This window comes from Nomascus leucogenys, chromosome 11, assembly GCF_006542625.1.
Source record: "Nomascus leucogenys isolate Asia chromosome 11, Asia_NLE_v1, whole genome shotgun sequence".
Lineage (NCBI taxonomy): Eukaryota > Metazoa > Chordata > Mammalia > Primates > Hylobatidae > Nomascus > Nomascus leucogenys.
This window is the reverse complement of record NC_044391.1, coordinates 116,633,883-116,653,806: the sequence shown is the minus strand read 5'-3', so window position 1 is coordinate 116,653,806 and position 19,924 is coordinate 116,633,883. Positions and strand designations below refer to the sequence as shown.

At 41.4% G+C, this 19,924-nt stretch overlaps 1 protein-coding gene across 1 annotated transcript in view; it reads right to left on the bottom strand.

The window, feature by feature from the left end:
- LOC115837296 (probable cation-transporting ATPase 13A4) overlaps window positions 1-19,924 on the bottom strand; it is a 151,393-nt gene that overhangs the window by 64,440 nt on the left and 67,029 nt on the right. The window contains exon 7 of the mRNA XM_030822807.1: window positions 6,557-6,730. Within this exon, the coding sequence (XP_030678667.1) occupies window positions 6,557-6,730 (174 nt within the window). The remainder of the gene's footprint in view (window positions 1-6,556; window positions 6,731-19,924) is intronic.

Below are 19,924 nucleotides of genomic sequence, written 5' to 3'. Positions count from 1 at the left end.
ATGTCCATATGAGATGAAGAGACACCAGGTGTGCAAGAGCACAGAGAAGAGACTCCATGAAGACACAGTGAGAAGACAGACTTCTTCAAGCCAGGAAGAGAGGCCTCACCAGAAACCAACTCTGCTGGCCCTAGATCTTGGACTTTCGGCTCCCAGAACTATGAAACAATAAATTTCTGTCGTTTCAGCAAAACCCAGTGTGTGGTATTCTGCTATAGAAGCCTAGCAGACAAATACACTGCCCAAGGTCAAGAGCAGTGCTGGGAATCAAATCCAGGTACTCAGAATCTAGAGTTTATTCTTAAACCACTTCACAATGCTGCCTCTGTAGAATCTGGTCACTGGACAGAGAGTAATTAGATCTCTAGTTCCAACTCTAGTTCAACTCTCATCTTACAGCTATGGGACCCTGAGAATTTTGTTTAATTTCTCTATGCCTCCATCTGTAAAATGGGAGAAAAATAATCTCTACTGGTAAGAACCAAATGAGACAACTATATGTAAATACTTTGCAAACTGTTAAATCGTAATATAAATGGCCCTGTATTATAAAGGATAATAGTCTCAAAACGATTTATCTTAACATTGAGTCATTTCTCAGAGGCCAGTTCACAGAATCTCAGAGATTTGTGGTGAGATGTCTAATGAAAGACCAGGTTGAAATGGGACCGAGTTGGGGAGTGGGTAGGAAAGCAGGATTCAGAAGTAGGAATGTGTACCTGAAAGAAACATAATGCTATATTCTCTTTCTCAACTGTGACATTCCACTTTAGTATCCTTGAGATAAAATTCTAGTAGAAACAGTGAGACTATTTATTATAGATTCAACTTAATTCAACTTATTAAATTAAATAACTAAGCCCTGCTGTGGCCATGTGCCAGCTGCCATGGGGAATGAAATGTATACCACAATCACTGTCTTCAAAAAGCTTATAATCTAGACTGTCCAGGAAAAAAAAAAAGCTGAGAAGTTCCAGGAATAGAAAGTTTGTAATTTTAAAGGATCAAAAGCTACAAAAAGGAATGCAGCACAGTGAGAAAAAAAAGACTCAGGACTTAGAGAAAGTCTTAGATTTAAGTTCTTTGCCCCCATATTCCCTCTACCTGCATCACTCTCCATGTGCCTGCCCCCAGCAGCCACCATCACCTTTTAACTCTTAACCTTTGGTGCTCAGAAAGCCTTCCCTGACTGCTTTGACATGGACAAATCTCTATTATATAATCCTGCCATAACCATGAACCTTTCCTAAGGAGTACTTTTAAGAGGTGGATTTTTACATTTATTTGTGTAGTGATCTGATTAACTCCAGGAGGTCAAGAACCCTGGTTTTATTAATCACACACACTCACACACTTGCCCGTGAGCCAGCACTGTTGGCTGGCATACAATGTGTGCTCCTCAAATGTATAAAAAAAAGAGAGACATAAGAAAGGAAAGCCTGATTTTGATATTTACTGGGTTGTAAAGTCACTTGGTCTCTTTGTATCCTCATCTGTAAAATGGAGATGATAATGGCCATTTTCCAGAGTTGTTATGAGAATTAAATAATCAATGACATACTGCTTTATAAACTGTAAAGTGAATAGTATTTTAATACAAGGTAAAAAGCACTACAGCGGTCACAGATGAAAACACAGAGCTAATGCAGGACAGGCGATTAACTCCCTCCCTTCTGAACTGGGGCAAAGAATGAATCAACAAAGACTTAACAGAGAAGGTGCTATGTGGCTGAGGAATGAGGAGAATTTAATAAGTAGAGATAACACTTACTTTCTACATTTACTTGAGAAAGAAAAGCATGTGTGTGTGTTGACTCCTCACTAGAAAATCACTCTGTAAGGACAAGGATTTCCATCTGTTTTGCTCATAGTTGTATTCCCAGTGCCTTTGCCAACGTCTGGTACATGGTTGGTGCGTAGTAAATACTAACTCACTGAAAACATAAGTGAATGCATGCATGCAGGAATGGCGGGGAGAAGGAATTATCAGAAGAAACTTTATGGGTAAAAGCAGGCACAAAACAGTGTCTTGTTCCAGTAGAAAGTGGTCCTGGTGTGGGAAACATGGACTGTGAGAGACTAAGTTGCAGAGGAGGAGCGGGGAGGAGAGGAGGTAAGGGACCCCGTGAACACAGCTGCTGCCGCCTGACGAGAATACTGGTACACTGGCAGACTTTAAGATGACATTTGCGTGGCTGATTTGCAGAGTTTCTAAGTTTTTGAACTAACGCTCCTAGCCCTGACATCTTTAATTGAAACTGAAGCGAAAATGCTCCCCATTAAAACATCAAACGGAAGTGCCTTGGGTCAGGCCGCATTGCTCATCATCACAAAGTTCTCCTCTGCACGTCACGGGGCTTTGACAACATGTAACCTACAATGACAATGACGGGAAAAATGTGTTTGTAATTATAATAAAGACGGAAGCTATGAAAATCATCAGGAGCATCTGAATTCAAAACAATGCATATAAATCATGTCATTTGCATAGAAACGTGGCTTTGCTAATGATATTGGTTAAAAATCAGAAGTAGATGAATAATGAACAGAATGCCGCTTTTAAAATTATAAAATAAAAACCTAGTTACTCTTATCTTCTGGAAAAATCTCTCGGAGTCCTTAATAAGAGAAGAAGAACTGAAAATAAACTGTGTACTGAAGACTTTCAGTCAGTACATCACGGTCTTTTTTTTTTTTTTAATGTCAAGAAATGACTGCCTAATCAGTATCTGTGATAATGATCTGTAATCTTACCAGCATGAGATTGATGATAAATAGCAAGTACTGATTTTTTAATAACATGAAGAACAGATATACAACACGGTTTCAGGTAGGAGTCATCCAGACCTCCTTAATGGACAATCGCCACAGTCCAGCTATTGTAATATAATTCAAATAAAATCTTTTTAAGAAGTCATTTTAATGCAAATAACCTAGCAGCAAACTTTTAAACTATTGGTGCCCAAAGCTTATTTTTACCTAAGTCTCAGATAGTAAGAATGTTTGAAATAATTGAGTTCTTGTCTAATTACCTAAAGACTAATTTAGAACCTCATTTATTTGGAGAGTCTCTGGCATAGCAGATCCATTTAAAATGACACACAAGAGCAGGTAATTAAAAATTAAAGTTGAAATCAAGATGAAAAAGGCGAGATTGAAGCTGGCTTAGACTGCTCTGATTAGCTGTGGAGGGGCAGTGAAATTCGACAGGGGCTTCATAGACTGTCAAAGATGCAAAGAAAGAGGCAGGATGATGGAATGCAGCTCCCAGGGGCACCAAAGCTTTTTTGAGTCTTTCCAGTATATGTCCACTTGCAAAGCTGGCTACATACAACTAGGAGAGCTCACCCGACTGAGTGTGGATGAGAGCTGGAGACTCCCAGTCACAGAAAACCTTCCCTCATGTCCGTTGTCCCAGAGGGGAATGCCAGGCTCGTGGGTAATTAGGAAAAGGCACATCATCCAGATAAGCAAGACCATTAGACATGGGTGCACCTTGTGCATAGCAAGCTCTTTTGTATAGAACACTTTGGAATGGCTTGAGCAATGACACACACACACACACACACACAATCAAAATGGTGTTTGATAATGCATTTCACAGTTTGGAAATTCTACATAGACAATAGCCCTTCATTCTCACACTAGCCCCACTTTGCAAGTGGTGAAATTGAGGTCCTAAAAAGTTAGGTAACAAACCTAAAGTACTGGGACAAGAAATCAAAACGTTTGACTCCAAATCCCAAAACACATCATCTCCTCATTTAGTGACACTCTTTTTTTATTCACTCTTAGTGGATTTTTTTCTCTTTTCTCTCTCTTCATTTTCCTCTTACCTATTTTCCTCCCTTCCTTTTCCATTTCCTTGCCCATTTCCTCTTATTCTTGTCTGTGCCATAACTCTGCCAGCAACTCAGAGAGCACAGCTCAGCTGAGCAGACCATCTCGATCTGAAGAGCTTGCTGATGGACCCTGAAAGGCAGAACGCGGTTCTGTTTCTACTGTAGCAAAAGCGTTGTCCTCTGAGAACTAGTTGAGGGCATACAGATGCACTTGTAGAGTACAGTTAAATTATGTTCGTGCCAGAAAATAATAATCTGATAGATTCTTAAGTTCACGTGGAGGGGTTGATCTACAAAAGGGCCCAAAGATGGAGTCTTCCATAGATACTCATGCCCCTGCTCTGAGCCCCAGAAAGCAAATTTTACCCCTGTCCTAGAAAGGCACTCAGGCTATGTATGGGAGGGCCACTCATAGCACTTTACTAAATCTGGACTCTTCTCTTTCAGATTATAAATATATACCGTCTGAGCCATACATCAAATGTCTAGGTCTCTATTTCTCTCCCAAGGACCAAGTGACCAAGTGAGCTCACAAATGGAAGTGAAAACTAGTTACAGCAGTTTTTCTCTAAATATGGCCCCTTGCCAGAATCATTAGCATCACTTGAGAACCTGTTAAAATGCAAATTCTTAGGTCTCAATCCAAATGTAACGAACTAGAATCTCTGGGACTGGGACCCAGCAAGCTGTTCTGATAGCCTCTCTAGATTATTGTGATGCCATTTGAAGTGTGTGAACCCTGGTCTAAGTACAGTTCAATGGAAAAGCCCTCGACTAGGAGCCAGGACGCATGGGACTCAGTCCTGGTGAGGACCCTCCCTCAAACGTGCGCTAGGGGAGATTGTGTCACCTCCCTAGCCCCATGTCCCCACCCATCAAATGAAGTCTTATGTGGGGTGCCAGGCACTTTTCTTTTGTGCACATCCTGTGAGTCTTCAGGAAGGATGACACGAGGCATCAACGAAGCACAGCTCCAGCTCAACATCATCAATATCACTTGCTCTTATTCCACAATAACCTCTTGCTTCCTTAAAGTCTTAAAGATTATTCTCCAAGAGTCTCTAGTAAAATTATAGTTGAACTTGTGAGAAGATGTCTCAGCTATCACCTGTATCATGGCTCACATATCAGCTAAGCTAGAACACAGAACAAGTATTTCTTGAAGGGACCAAGATCCAGAAATGAAAGGTGAGGCTGGCCCCAATGGAGCAAGTCAACAAAGACCAACTTCCTCCAGTTCTCAGTTTCATTGGAGTTTAGCCTCACCTCTGTTAGATTTCTTTTTGGTCAGTTATAAGGCTCATTGCTATCCTCCCCTCTTATTGCATTAAATAGAATATGTATCTAGAGAGATTGTAATATACAAAACAAAGCTAAACTCCCAACGGAGGTTGATTTATCAAGAATTTGGTTGTCATTCAGGGCCATGGGCTGATGCATTCTTATAAACACTCAGTCAAAGTCTACTAGAAGAGAGTCCTCTAGAAGACTGTCCTTTCACTCTCTTTAATAGAAACATCCACTTCAGCCTGTCAGCCACCACATAGTAACAGGATCGCTACCACATACAGGAACTGGGGGTGCAGCAATTAACAGGTTAGAAATGGTCACTTCCTTTGAGAAGCTGGCAGTCCCACAGGGATGATACACATTGTCTGAGTGCTACGAGTGCTGCAAGGAATTGGTATGGAAGGAAATACAGGGAAACTCACCCAAAGCCACAGGCTTTTATTAACAGAGAGAGGCAATGACCTCAAGGACAAGATGGCTGCACTTTTTACACTAGTGTATCTGCAGAATGCAACAAACTCTCATCAATCATCTAGGACAGACAGCATCCTCCTCAGAGGGATGCTCCCCACCCCTTTCCCTCTTTTCCTCAGGAGTCACTCCAGTGCAAGGAGTGGGTTATACCAGGAATCAAGAGGAAGTGTCAGTGTGAACTTAGTAGCCTATAGCCTGACTTGACTATTTCACACTTCCTGTTATTTTTAGCTATTAACATGGTTGTTCCCTGCTCTCGCATTCATGAAACTCACAACTTTAAAAGAAATATCTTGTGAAATAGCTCTTCTTAATCAAACCTCACCATCTAGAATTTTTAATTTGACTTATATTTTAAGATCGGGGAACATGTGCAGGTTTGTTATATGAGTAAACTTGCTTCATGGGGGTTTGTTGTACAGATTATTTTGTTACCCATGTATTAAGCTTAGTACCCATTAATTGTTTTTCCTGATCCTCTCCCTCCTCCCAGCCTCCATCTTCTGACAGACCCCAATATGTATTGTTCCCTTCTATGTGTCCACGTATTATCATTTAGCTCCCCCTTATAGGTGACAACATGCAGTATTTGATTTTCTCTTCCTGCATTAGTTTGCTGAGGATAATGGCTTCAGCTCCATCCATGTCCTGAAAAGGACATGATTTCATTCTTTATTATGGCTGCAGAGTATTCCATGGTGTACATGTACCACATTTTATTTATCCAGCCTATCATTGACGGGCATTTAGGTTTGTTCCATGTCTTTGCTATTAACCATACACAAATTACTGAATTCCTGCTAGATGCAAGGCTGTGATGAAACCTAAGGAACCGAAGACTGGAGCCTCCACCTGCTTCCTGTCTTGTGCACATCTCCCCCGAGCCATCCCATAACACATCGTTCAGAACAAAAGAGGGGCGCCAGCTACATAACCAGGTACACACTTACTGTTGTCCTCAGCAACACAGTGTCTGCTTCTTGCAAGGAACATGGGACACAATGTGCCCATACGTGCCACGCTGGTCTCCAGTAAAACACCAACGGGAGGATTCCAAATGAGAAGATGGATCCGGCAAGGCAGAGACTTTTCCGGCAGCCTTGAGTCCGATAGCCAAATATCTCCTGGGACAGAATCAAAATGATCCCAAATATTGGTTAAGCACAATAAACGATAAATGAACAAATACTGATTTTAGTGATGGAAATGGGGGCAGAGTGAAAGAGTTGAGGAGGGTGAGGAGAGGGCAGCATGAGGGATGGAGAGAGTGGAAATGGAATCTTGACAAAGAAGTGTAAGAAATGATCCCAGTAAGCAAGGAAGTCACAATCTAACTAGAACATCAGTTTCTATCATTTCAGCACCTAGCTACCCTGTGCCAAGCCCTATGCTAGGTGTTTAGATGTGTTGTCTTGTTTAAGTCTCCCAATCATGCCTATCCCTGTGTTTTCCCTGAAGTGAGATAATTATCCTCATTTCATACACAGTGGGACTGAGCTTAGAGTGACAGAATGGGATGACGTGCCCAAGGCCACACAGCTAGAATGTTCCGCTGCTAAGATTCCAACCCAGGTCTGTCAGCTGGCTAGCTGACAGCAGTACCAAGAGATTCCCTTGGCTGGGATCAGCAGACACAGGAGAGGGAGAGAAAAGAACCAGGCCTCGAAATCTGAGTCAGGATTGGGTGAAAGTATTTGACCATAAGAGGATTAACAAGTAAATGCCAACTTGCTCTTGGGAGTGTGGGGTAGAGTTGTGCCTTCCCACGTTCCTTCCTCATTCAGCAACAAACAATTTTATGTCAAAAGGAAAACAATATAGGGACTATTTGGTTTACTTCAACTCATTCTACTGAGCACCGATGCATCATGAGAGGATATTATTAGACCCCAGAGGATACATACGAGACAAGATAAGAGTCTCACCTCTAATAAATATACAATCTAGACAAATGTCTTCCTTCCAAGGAAATCCTGAGATAGAATAGAAAACCGTCCCTGAAGTTTATGGTCTTAGTCCCACAACTTTATCCCACAAAGTCATGGGTATACTTTATACTGGTTATGGTGGCTAAAATTGAGAGGTAGTAGAGTCTCCTGGTTAAAAGCACATTCTCCGGACCAAGACTCTTTGGGTTCACAGACTAGCTCTGCCACTTACTGGGCGTGTGATTTTTCAGTATATTATTTAACCTCTTTATTCCTCAGTTTGTCTTCCATAAAATGGGACAGTAATAGTACCCACATGACAGGGTTGTTGCCCTATGTAAGCATTTACTATGGCTGTTGCTGCTTTTACTTGATCACATGTCTCTGAAATAGACCTGAAATTCTATCCACCAGTTTATTGGCAGTTAGGTACAAGAATTCCTAGCGTCAATAGTTCTGCTCTTGCTAGAATTGCCTCTTAGGATAACAAGGGAGCTGGAACGTAAAACTTTAAATCTATCAACTTCTTTATCTCACCTGATAAAGATTATATTGCCAGGAAAGGTTCTGTGATGCTTGGCTGAAGGTTGCTTTTGTGTGTAAACATTAGATTCCTTTCTACTATTAGCAACACATACAGGTACTGAATGGCTTTCTTAGGCACTGTCCAAATTTGGCATAACTGATAAAATGTTCTCATCAACTCAGAAATACAATCTCTTAACTAATTTTGCAAAGTAGAATGCAGATTCTGACATGAATATTCTTCTGCTCCAAGCTCAAGCCATTGCTCTCCAGATGCCAAGCCTGGAATGGCTCTGTCCCCTCATCACACTGGCAGCAATGCTCTCTTAATCCCACATGGAGCAGTGCCCTAGTCTTAATTTCCTTACTTGTCCTGAGTCCAGCTACCATTCTTTCCCATGTGCTTTTTCTATGTTTCAACACTATGGCATAGATCAATTTCTACCTTCCGACCCAGCCATTTTTTCATCTTTTTAAAATATTATATTTAAAAGTTTCCTTATATTGCCAGTCAGTTGAGCCCCCATGTAATATGCCTAAGTTACTCGGTTCTATAGCAAAAACCTCTCTGTTACTATGCATTCTTTTTTGGGCTATGCAGTGAGGGCTCTCTACAGTTTCCAAAGTGTCTTTGTGTTCATTGTCAAGATAAAGTAAACAGAAATTATTATCTTAATTCTCCATTAAGAAAACTAAAGTTCAAAGTTACTATAATATCTTTAATAGTAATAACAGTGATTATTAACAACTAACTATTGATAACAGTGCTAGCAGCTAACACTTACTGGACACTTAATAGCCTTTCACTAAGCACATGATACGTATTCTCCCATTTAGTTGAAAAAAATTAAATTAGTTTCCCAAGCCACAAAGCTCATAACTAACTCAAAACTGGGCCTCCAGTCTAGACCTCTGCAGCACATGGAAGATGATGTTGGCTGGCCATTCCTACTCCTATGCTCTTCTTTGTTCTTTTATTTCAGTTCAATTTAACAAACATTTGTTACACGTCCACCAAATGGCAGGCATGTGCTAGATGCAGAGATAAATAAGACAATATCTCCGGTCTCAAGGAACTCTTTAGTTTAGTGGAGTAGAGAGATACACAAACAGATAAGATTAAACAAGGTTAGAGCAATAAAGGGTTACATGAAGAGATAACCATATAAATTGTCACCTGAATGGGGTTTTATTAATAATAACACTGGGACAACAGGAGTAGGTGGGTGTGAAGAGAATGCTTCGCTGTAACTTCCGGGCACTACAACCAACTATTTTATTTTATTTATGTTATTTTATTTTATTTTCAGATGGAGCCTCGCTCTGTCGCCCAGGCTGGAGTGCAGTGGCGCGATCTCTGCTCACTGCAAGCTCCACCTCCCGAGTTCATGCCATTCTCCTGCCTCAGCCTCCCAAGTAGCTGGGACTACAGGTGCCCGCCACCATGCCCGGCTAATTTTTTTTGTATTTTTTTTGTAAAGACAGGGTTTCATCGTGTTGGCCAGGATGGTCTCCATCTCCTGACCTCGTGATCTGCCCGCCTCAGCCTCCCAAAGTGCTGGGATTACAGGAGTGAGCCACCATGCCCAGCCTACAACCAGCTGTTTTAAATAAATGCATTTCAGTGGATTTACCTCGCTTCTCACCCAATCCGGACACCTATTAAAATTCTTGCCTCTGTACAGTTTCTTCTTTGCCACTCTTAAATACCAAAGAGCATTTTTCTAAATTTCTTCCAAGTTAACTTGACTTCTAGATGCAGGTGAAAAATTCTCAACATGAATGACCTAATCTAGAAATCTTAAACTGGAGGCCAAAAGGAATGACCTACAGTCTTGTTTACCTGTTAGGTATTTCTTAAAACTTTAAATTTGTCCCTCAGTTATTTTCACATAAAAATTATGATTTCTACATTTTTTTTTAAAATTAAAATGGTGACAATATTGTTCCCACATGCTTGCACTGCAGTAATCAGTTGGAGAGCAAAAAAAAACCATGTATAATATAACCCAGGAAATAACCCAGACGCCATCCAGTGAGTGAGATGTACTGTGGTGTGTCCACACAATGAGATTTAATACAGCACTTCAAATGTATGAGCTCCAGCAATGCACATCAATATGGATGACTCTTAGTAATAGAATAGGAAATGAAAAAAGTCAGTGCAAAGGATTGTAATAGCATCATAATCTTTTTATAAAGTTAAAAACAACTAGCATTTCAATTATTTGGGGGATATATCTAGATAAAAGAAAACCATATAGGAAGGAAAGCAAGGGAATGATGAACACATGATTTAGTACAGTGGCTGCCTCTGTTGGGGGAAGGCAGACGAATGAGAGGCCATACTGTTACATGCACATTATTGTCAAAGTCCGAGCTTTTGTTTGTGGTGATGGGTTCAGCACATTATTATAAAGAACTAATAAAGTAGCTAACCAAATTAATGCAACACAACATCGGCAAATAATATGAGTGTGTCACAAACCAAAGATTACCATCTAATTGTGAGTACCTCAAGTCTTAGGGGAAAAAAAGAACCAGCCAGAGCAAGTACCATATGCCCCCTCGAAATGAGCAGGTGCCCACTCTTTTCCGTGGGTCCTGCCTTGCTTCCTTTTTTCCCCAACACTGAGGCTATATGTTAGGTTCCATCTCACATCTCATGCCAGACCTGCTCATTGGAGCTACAGCCTTACCCTGTAAACTAGTGGTTCTCAACCAAGGGAGAGTTTGTCTCCTAGCATACGTTTGGCAATGTCTGGAGATATTTTTGGGTCACCCAGTTCTCAATTGGGTGTTACTTCTGGCATCTGGTGTGCAGAGGCAGGAATGCTTCTAAGCACCCTACAATGCAGAGGACATTCCCCTACCTCCACCCTCTACAAGAAAAAAAGTATCTGGCCCAAAATAGTGCCAAGATTGATAAAACCTGCTTTAGGCATTTTAGTTTCCTCCCACCTAAACTAGGCAGATCTCTAGGTCCTAGTGTCTAGGATGACATCTTTAGCACCCAAAGAACTAGAAAATTTTGATTTTGAAACTCATGGTAAAAGAGGATTGACACTTAATACTAAATGACCAACAAAGTAGGTAATGGTTGCAATGCAGCCCAACAAATCATTTTACAGATAAGGAAACTGAGGTACTAAGAGAGAATGCAGATTGCCCATGTGATCTACGACCTGCCTTCCTCTCCAACTCCATCTTGGACCACTCCCCTCTATATCACTCTGTACCAGCCATGAGGACTCTTTCCATTTTGTTGAATTCGCCCAGCCCTTTCCTGCCTCATCGTCTTCCCATGGCTTGCTATTTCTCATTCTTTCAGTCTCCTTTAAATATTTGCTTTTCAGAGAGGTCTCAGCCAATCATTCTATATAACTAAGCCCCTAATCTCATGTGCCCTTTATAATACTTTTGTAGAATTTTCACAATTTGCAATTTGTAATGTTTTTTTTTTTTTTTTTGAGACAGAATCTTGCTCTGACTCTGTCGCCCAGGCTGGAATGCAGTGGCGCGATCTCGGCTCACTGCAGCCTCTACCTCCTGGGTTCCAGTGATTCTCCTGCCTCAGCCTCCTGAGTAGCTGGGATTACAGGCGCCCATCACTGTGCCCTGCTAATTTTGGTATTTTTAGTAAAGACGAGGTTTCACCATGTTGGCCAGGCTGGTCTTGAACTCCCGACCTCAGGTGATCCGCCCGCCTCAGCCTGCCAAAGTGCTGGGATTACAGGTGTGAACCACCACATCTGCCTGCAATTTCTATTTTTTGCTTGCTTTTCTGTTTCCTCCTTTCTGCTCCCCTACAACTAGGCTTTAATTTATGTCATAGTAGGATCAATTCAAGTTTTTTCTTCCAACATTGTTTACGCAGCATCACATACATTATCTGCGTGTAGTGGGCACTCAATAAATATTTGCTGAATCAATCAATATATAAATGAGTGGCTATATTAAAGGAAAGAATAAAGGAAGGAGGCAAAGGTAGAAAAGGGAGGGAGGGAGGGATGAAGGGCAAGACAGAAGGACGGGAAGTTAATAAACCTGTACTCTCCTTGTTCCTAGCCCAACAAATTTAACTGTATTACCTCCTTGGACACTAAAAATAAAATCAGTCCACTGAGGGGAGGAAGGAGAAAACACAGCAACTCCCAGATGCTGCTCTGTGCCTTTGGTCATTAGGAAATGTTAAACTAGTCACATCATTTGCATTCCGTCAAGTTAATCTCTAAGTCTAGGTTTCTTGAATGACTGCTAGGATTTTTGCTTTTTCTTTCTCTTTTTAGCCTGTCCCCAAGAGTTGAAAAGATGCTAAAGGTAAGACTGAGTTTTACACACTCTCTGTCTTCAACACAGCCAAACCAAGGGTCTGCCCTGGAAGGGACAAACTGGTTAGATATCTACTCTCCAGTCTCCTGCTCTAGTCCAAAAAGTGTGTTCACAATCACTTTAGTGTGAATTGTGCCGAATTCCCATCTTGTATATTACGTTGCAAAAAATAAATTATTTTTATTAAAAATAAAAAATAATAATCTCCAACAATGACTACTGGCATGCAGCTGAGTCCCATTTTCCATTAACAATGTTTACATCCATTCAGTGGTTACAGGAGTGGCCCTTGAGGGGATCCTGAGGAACGAAGTGAACTGGCCACAGCTGGCAGATAGTTGGGATGATACTTAATCAGATTCTCTTCCCAGCTTTGGAATGTCACTTCTCTCTCATTCCCAGCTTTGGAATGTCACCTCTCCGTCACTGACTCCCAGTTTCTCTTGCCACACTTTCTTTCTCATGATTGCTATGGGAAACAATAGAATGACACCTGGTCCAGGTGTCAGGCTCACGAACCAAAGCAATGATCGTAAAAATGCTTCTGTGCTGCACCTCCAGCATAAAGTCTTTCAAGTATCTTTGCTCCAGTTTTCCATTCAAATTGCCTAATATGTCTAAGACAATGGGTAAGGTATGTCTGCTAGAGATAAATCTTCCACCCTCAAGGAGCTGACAGAAGAGATGATGAGTTTTAAAATAACTATAATTCAGGGAAGAAAATATTAAATGCCATATGAAAAGCACAAGGGAAAAATAGTTTCAAATGATGAAGATCTCCCACTGAGACAATTAATAGGAAAAACTTTCCAAAAGAATAATAATTTTGCAATTGACTTGGAGAGAATTGATAGAATTTTGATAGCTGGGAAAGGAGAGTAGGAAAGGGCACTCCAAGTGGAGGAATTAGCCTTGAGCAAAGGTAGACTATACAAGGAATGTATTTAATGACAAAATATCAGGTTAATGCCCTACAGGAGTTCAAAGTACTCTAATGTTACGATTAACCTAATCGTGTATGGTTAGATAATACAACTTTGGCTGGGACTTCGGGATTCTAGGATGTGTACGCTACTCTAGCTATGGCTTTTGAAAACCAAGTTTGCTGAACCCTTAAAAACTGCACCTCCATGAACAGACACTTCTCAAAAGAAGACATTTATGCAGCCAAAAAACGCATGAAAAAATGCTCATCATCACTGGCCATCAGAGAAATGCAAATCAAAACCACAATGAGATACCATCTCACACCAGTTAGAATGGCCATCATTAAAAAGTCAGGAAACAACAGGTGCTGGAGGATGTGGAGAAATAGGGACACTTTTACACTGTTGGTGGGACTGTAAACTAGTTCAACCATTGTGGAAGTCAGTGTGGCGATTCCTCAGGGATCTAGAACTAGAAATACCATTTGACCCAGCCATCCCATTACTGAGTATATACCCAAAGGACTATAAATCATGCTGCTATAAAGACACATGCACACGTATGTTTATTGCGGCACTATTCACAATAGCAGAGTTGGAACCAACCCAAATGTCCAACAACGATAGAATGGATTAAGAAAATGTGGCACATATACACCGTGGAATACTATGCAGCCATAAAAAATGATGAGTTCATGTCCTTTGTAGGACATGGATGAAACTGGAAAATATCATTCTCAGTAAACTATCGCAAGGACAAAAAACCAAACACCGCGTGTTCTCACTCATAGGTGGGAATTGAACAATGAGAACTCATGGACACAGGAAGGGGAACATCACACTCCGGGGACTGTTGTGGGGTGGGGGGAGGGGGCAGGGACAGCATTAGGAGATATACCTAATGCTAAATGACGAGTTAATGGGTGCAGCAAAACAACATGGCACATGGATACATATGTAACAAACCTGCACATTGTGCACATGTACCCTAAAACCTAAAGTATAATAATTTTTAAAAAGCCAAAAAAAAAAAAAAAAACTGCACCTCCAGCCAGGTGCGGTGGCTCATGCCTGTAATCCCAGCATTTTGGGAGGCCGAGACGGGCAGATCACCTGAGGTCAGGAGTTCGAGACCAGCCTGGCCCACATGGCAAAACCCCATCTCTACTAAAAATACAAAAAGTAGCTGGGTGTGGTAGCACATGCCTGTAATCCCAGCCACTTGGGAGGCTGAGGCAGGAGAATGGCGTGAACTCAGGAGGCAGAGGTTGCAGTGAGCTGAGATGGTGCCACTGCACTCCAGCCTGGGCCACAGAGCAAGACTCCATCTAAAAAAATAATACTAATAAAATAGAAAAATAGAAAAAAAACTGCATCTCCATCTTTCCCCCTCCACAGTCAGCAGGTGGACCCCTCATAATTACCCTAAAGTTAGCATTCCCAGAGAAAGTTAGTGACAGAGGCCACTGCCTATGGCCATTTCAGCTGAGCAGCAGTCTGATTATGGAAATAGGCTAAACAGATGTGTTTGGGGCTTCAGTTTCCTTTGACTAATCAGGGTTCCTTTTCTCAGCCCAGTATGTTGTCATCTACTGCCTATGGAAACTCCTCCTTGTCCCACAGGTTGGCTGACAGAAAAGCAACTTATCCCCCCTATCATTTGCAGGCAGGAAGGTAAGACCCTGCCCTGTAGATAATTTCCCACACAAACTTGGGTTGAAGTTCAAGAAAACTTACATTTTATGTAAATAATAACTTTTTATTATGTTCCAGTCACCCTAAATATATATTTTGTCTGCTTTAATTCTCACAATCCTGTAAGGAAGGTAGTATCAGGAATGGATCAGAATCAGGTAAGGTTTGGAGAGGTTAAGAAATGTACCCACGGTCACCCAGCCGGTAGGTAAGAGAGCCAGGTCCTTCTTATTTAAAATTCTTTTCACCCAACAAGGCTGCCTGTCATGAAGACACTCCCTCCTCCTTCTTAGCTCTCTGATATTCTCATCTGGCAGGTGTCACAAGTGAAAGTGCATGAACACTTGTTGATTGTCCAGATTTGAGCTAATGGATGTGCTGCCCAGACAGGTTCGTAGCTTCCCCTTAAACAGGTTTTCACAAGCTTCAAACTACAGAGTGAGAGGAAATAGGCAAGAGGGACTCCACCCAATAGCCAGAGAGTGGTTTCTACAGGCATCATCCTAATCTTTTGGTCCGGTCATCTTGGGCAGGAGGCATTTTCTAGGCTCTCATGTGATGAGGAAATTAAAACTTCTCTTTCTGATGATGTCTTTAGTATAATAATAAATAAATATTTTGTCTTTGTCTCCAGTTTCCGGCATACAGCAACTAAAACTCTTGGAATGTTCTGAATAACAGGAGTGTATTTTGTTATTCAAAATGAGCCCCTCTCAGCCAGGCGTGGTGGCTCACGCCTGTAATCCCAGCACTTTGGGAGGCCGAGGCAGGTGGATCACCTGAGGTCAGGAGTTTGAGATCAGCCTAGCCAACATGGTGAAACCCCGTCTTTACTAAAAATTCCAAAAATTAGCCAGGCATAGCGGCAGGTGCCTATAATCCCAGCTACTCCAGCGGCTGAGACAGGAGAATCACTGGAACTTGGGAAGCAGAAGTTGTAGTGAGCCGAGATCGCGCCATTGTACTCCAGCCTGGGCAACAAGAGTTAAACTCCATCTCAAAAAAAAAAAATCAAAATGAGCCCCTTTCAACCATATTCGAGTTCATGATAATGAGATGACCTTCAGGATGGGGGCTGGTGGTCAGAGGAATCAACCATCTCTTTAGATCATTGGAACTTTCAGTTTCACCCCCGACCTCTAGGGAAAGGAAAGGGGCTAGAGACTGAGTTCCACCACCAATGGCCAATGATTTAATCAATTATGCCTGTGTAGTGGAAGCTCCATAAAAACCCCTAAATGATGGTATTCGCAGAGCTTCAGAGTTGACAAACACAACCATTTACCAGGAGGGTGGTGTACTCTCCCTCCATGGGGACAAAAGCTCCTGGGCTAGAGAGTCTTCCAGACCTCACCCTATGTAGTGCTTCATCTGGTTATTCATTTGTGTCCTTTATAATAAGCCAATAATAGTAAGTGCTATGGTTTGGATGTGGTTTGTCCCCACCAAAACTCACATCGAAATTTGACCCCCAATACGGCTGTGTTGGGAGGTGGAACCTAGTGGTAGGGGTCTGGTGCAGGGAGGCAGATCCATTATGAATAGATTAATGCCCTCTCAGAGGGGTGAGTTCTCTCTCTCATTAGTTCCCACAGCAGCAGGTTGTTAAGAAAGAATCTAGCTTCCTCAGTTTCTCTTTCTTGCTTCCTCTCTTGCCATGATCTTTTTTCCCATGTCCACTTCCCTTCTGCTTTCCATCACCCGTCAAAGCAGCATGAAGCCCTCCCCAAATGTGGCTGCCAACTTTGGACTTTCCAGTCACCAGAATCATGAGCCAAATAAACCTCTTTTCTTTATAAATTACCCAGCTTCAGATAGCCTATTGTAGCAATATGAAATGGACTAAGACAATGAGAAAAGTGTTTTCCAAAATTCTAACAAATCATTGAACCTGAAAGGGTGGGGGTATGGGAACCTCCCAACCTAATAGCCAAATCAGACAGAAGTGTGGGTAAGCTGGGAACCCATATTTGTGACTGGCATCTGTATGAGGACAGTCTTGTGGGACTGAGCCCTTAAACCTATGAAGACTGACACTAACTCTGAGTAGCTAATGTCAGATTGAATTAAATTATAGGACACCGATTTGGTGTCCAGACAGCTGGAGAACTGGTTGGTGTCAGGAAGAGAAAAACTCCACACATTTAGTGTCAGAAGTATTGTGAATAAAAAACAGCTCAAAATATGAGAGGTGTAAGACAATAAGAGCATACAGAGGTCAGTATCTGGGAATACCACCCTGTCTAGGCAGCCTATTTACTGCGCAGTGTAAAGACTCAAGCCAGGGTAGCACAGGAGAAAGCCAACATATTTAAAGACAAAGCACTTGGGTTCAAATCCTGGTTCTGCCACTTATTAATTTTATTATCTACAAGTCACTACCATATCTAAAAAATAAGAATACTAATGCTTACCTCACAAAACTATTATGAGAATGAAATGGGATAACAGTTGTAAAAGAGTTATTCAAATATAAGTTATTATTATGGGGGAAATTAGACTTCAGGCTGATTAATAACCTCTCAGTGATAGCCAGACGTGTCTTGCCCCTCCATATAAGTCAGATCTCAGCCTCCCTGACCATACAGTCTAAAATAGCTACCTAGTCACTCTCTTGCACATCATCCTATTTTAGATCTGTATGAGCCCTTATCTCTAACTGATTTTCTCTTATTTGTTTGTGTTTTTCCAATCTGTTAGAATGTAAGCTTCACAAGAGCAGAACAGCTTGTTTGTCTTGTTGATTGCTGAATCCCTGACACATAATGGGCCCACAAATATTTTTTGAGTGAATGAATGGCTCAAATTTTATTGTAAGGATTCTAGTCTAAGGAAGAATATAAGAATATTAATAGACTAGTAAACAGAAAGGCCAAAAATGACAATCGTAGAGTGTTGGCACCTGATAAATGCTTAGCAAACATCTAGTCGAACTCATCAGTTTTTAGAGAAGAAAGCTGAAATCATAAGATAATTCTCAAACAAGGACACATAAAAAGAAATCACAGGAAAAGCAATGATCTCCTTCCAAAATCATACTTCCACTCTCTGACCAATGAAGAATACATTTTGGCAATACATTTTATCCCCCAGCATTATTATTTCCCTTTATCCCTGGGTATATTTGCCACTAACTACAATTTTAGAAAATGAAAAATCTATTATGAATTAAGAGAGGAAAAGATCAGAGATGATCTGATCATGGACCCCTTCTACAACATCTATAACAAATGCTTTCCTGGGTCCCGCACCTCCAATAAAGCAAACTCTACTTCCTGGGGAGGCTGTTCCATCTTCAGGTAAATCCTGCTGATAACTACACTACGTGTCAGACGCTGGGTTGAAGCCCAGATGGAGGACTCTAAGTTCCCTCCTCATCACCCCACACGAATGCACACAAACACGTCTCTTTCAACCAGAACAACTCTGTGTTTATCTATTTTATATATTAATCTTCCATTAAAAGTTTGTGCCTAGGCCGGGCGCGATGGCTCACGCCTGTAATCCCAGCACTTTGGGAGGCCGAGGCGGGCGGATCACAAGGTCAGGAGATCGAGACCATCCTGGCTAACATGGTGAAACCCCGTCTCTACTAAAAATACAAAAAATTAGCCGGCCGTGGTGGCGGGCGCCTGTAATCCCAGCTACTCAGGAGGCTGAGGCAGGAGAATGGCATGAACCCGGGAGGTGGAGCTTGCAGTGAGCCAAGATCGTGCCACTGCACTCCAGCCTGGGTGACAGAGAAAGACTCCGTCTCAAAAAAAAAAGTCTGTGCCTAAACAAGGGCCTGTGTAGATGAAATCATTTTGGAAATCACCATATAACCAAATCCCCTGTTGAGATAGTCTGGAATCTTTTCCATATACAGGAAGTTTCTAGAAGAAGTGAATGGGAAGCATGTTATACAGCAATGGTTCCCGCCCTTCTTAGTATGAGGAGCCCTTCCTTAACATTGCTGGTGAGAGATAAATGATTAAAACTAGTTTTGAAAGAAATTTGGCATTATAGTAACTTTCAGGATATGCATACCGCTTGCTAGGCCTGGCTTGCTAGGCCATATCATTTATGAAATGATATGGATATATCTTAGGAATATAACAATCAGAAGAAGAAGAACACAAAATAATATAGTCAAGTCTTTGCTATTGTAAATAGTGCTGCAATAAACAAGCCCATCAATGATAGAGTGGATAAAGAAAATGTGGCACATATACACCGTGGAATACTATGCAGCCATAATAAAGAATAAGACTATGTCCTTTGCAGGGACATGGATAAAGCTGGAAGCCATCATTCTCAGCAAACTAACACAGGAACAGAAAACCAAACACCACATTTTCTCCCTCATAAGTGGGAGCTGAACAATGAGAACACATGGACACAGGGAGGGGAACAACACAACACACGTTGGGGCCTGTTGCAGGGTGGGGAGCAAGGGGAGGGAGAGCATTAGGACAAATACCTAATACATGTGGGGCCTAAAACCTAGATGATGGATTGATAGGTGCGGCAAACCACTATGGCACACGTATATCTACGTAAGAAATCTGCACATTCTTCACATGTATCCCAGAACTTAAAGTAAAATAACAAAGAATTTTAAAATAATATAATCAGTGTGATTTTGATCCTGTAAACTTCAAAAATATTGTTATGGGATACATAAATCATTAGAAAAAAATAATATGTTTAAAAGGCAAGGAAATAATTATTTTAAAAAGTCATATGAGAGATTATCTCTGGGTGAGGAGAGAGCAACAGAGATGGGCTTTAGTTAGAGAGGGCTCCAGGGGAACCTCTGGAATGCTAGCAGTGTTCTGTCTTCTGACTTAGACAATGACCATACAGGTTTCACTTTATTATTAAATTGGTTGTATATAATTTTTGCACATTTTTGTGGCACTTCAAAAAA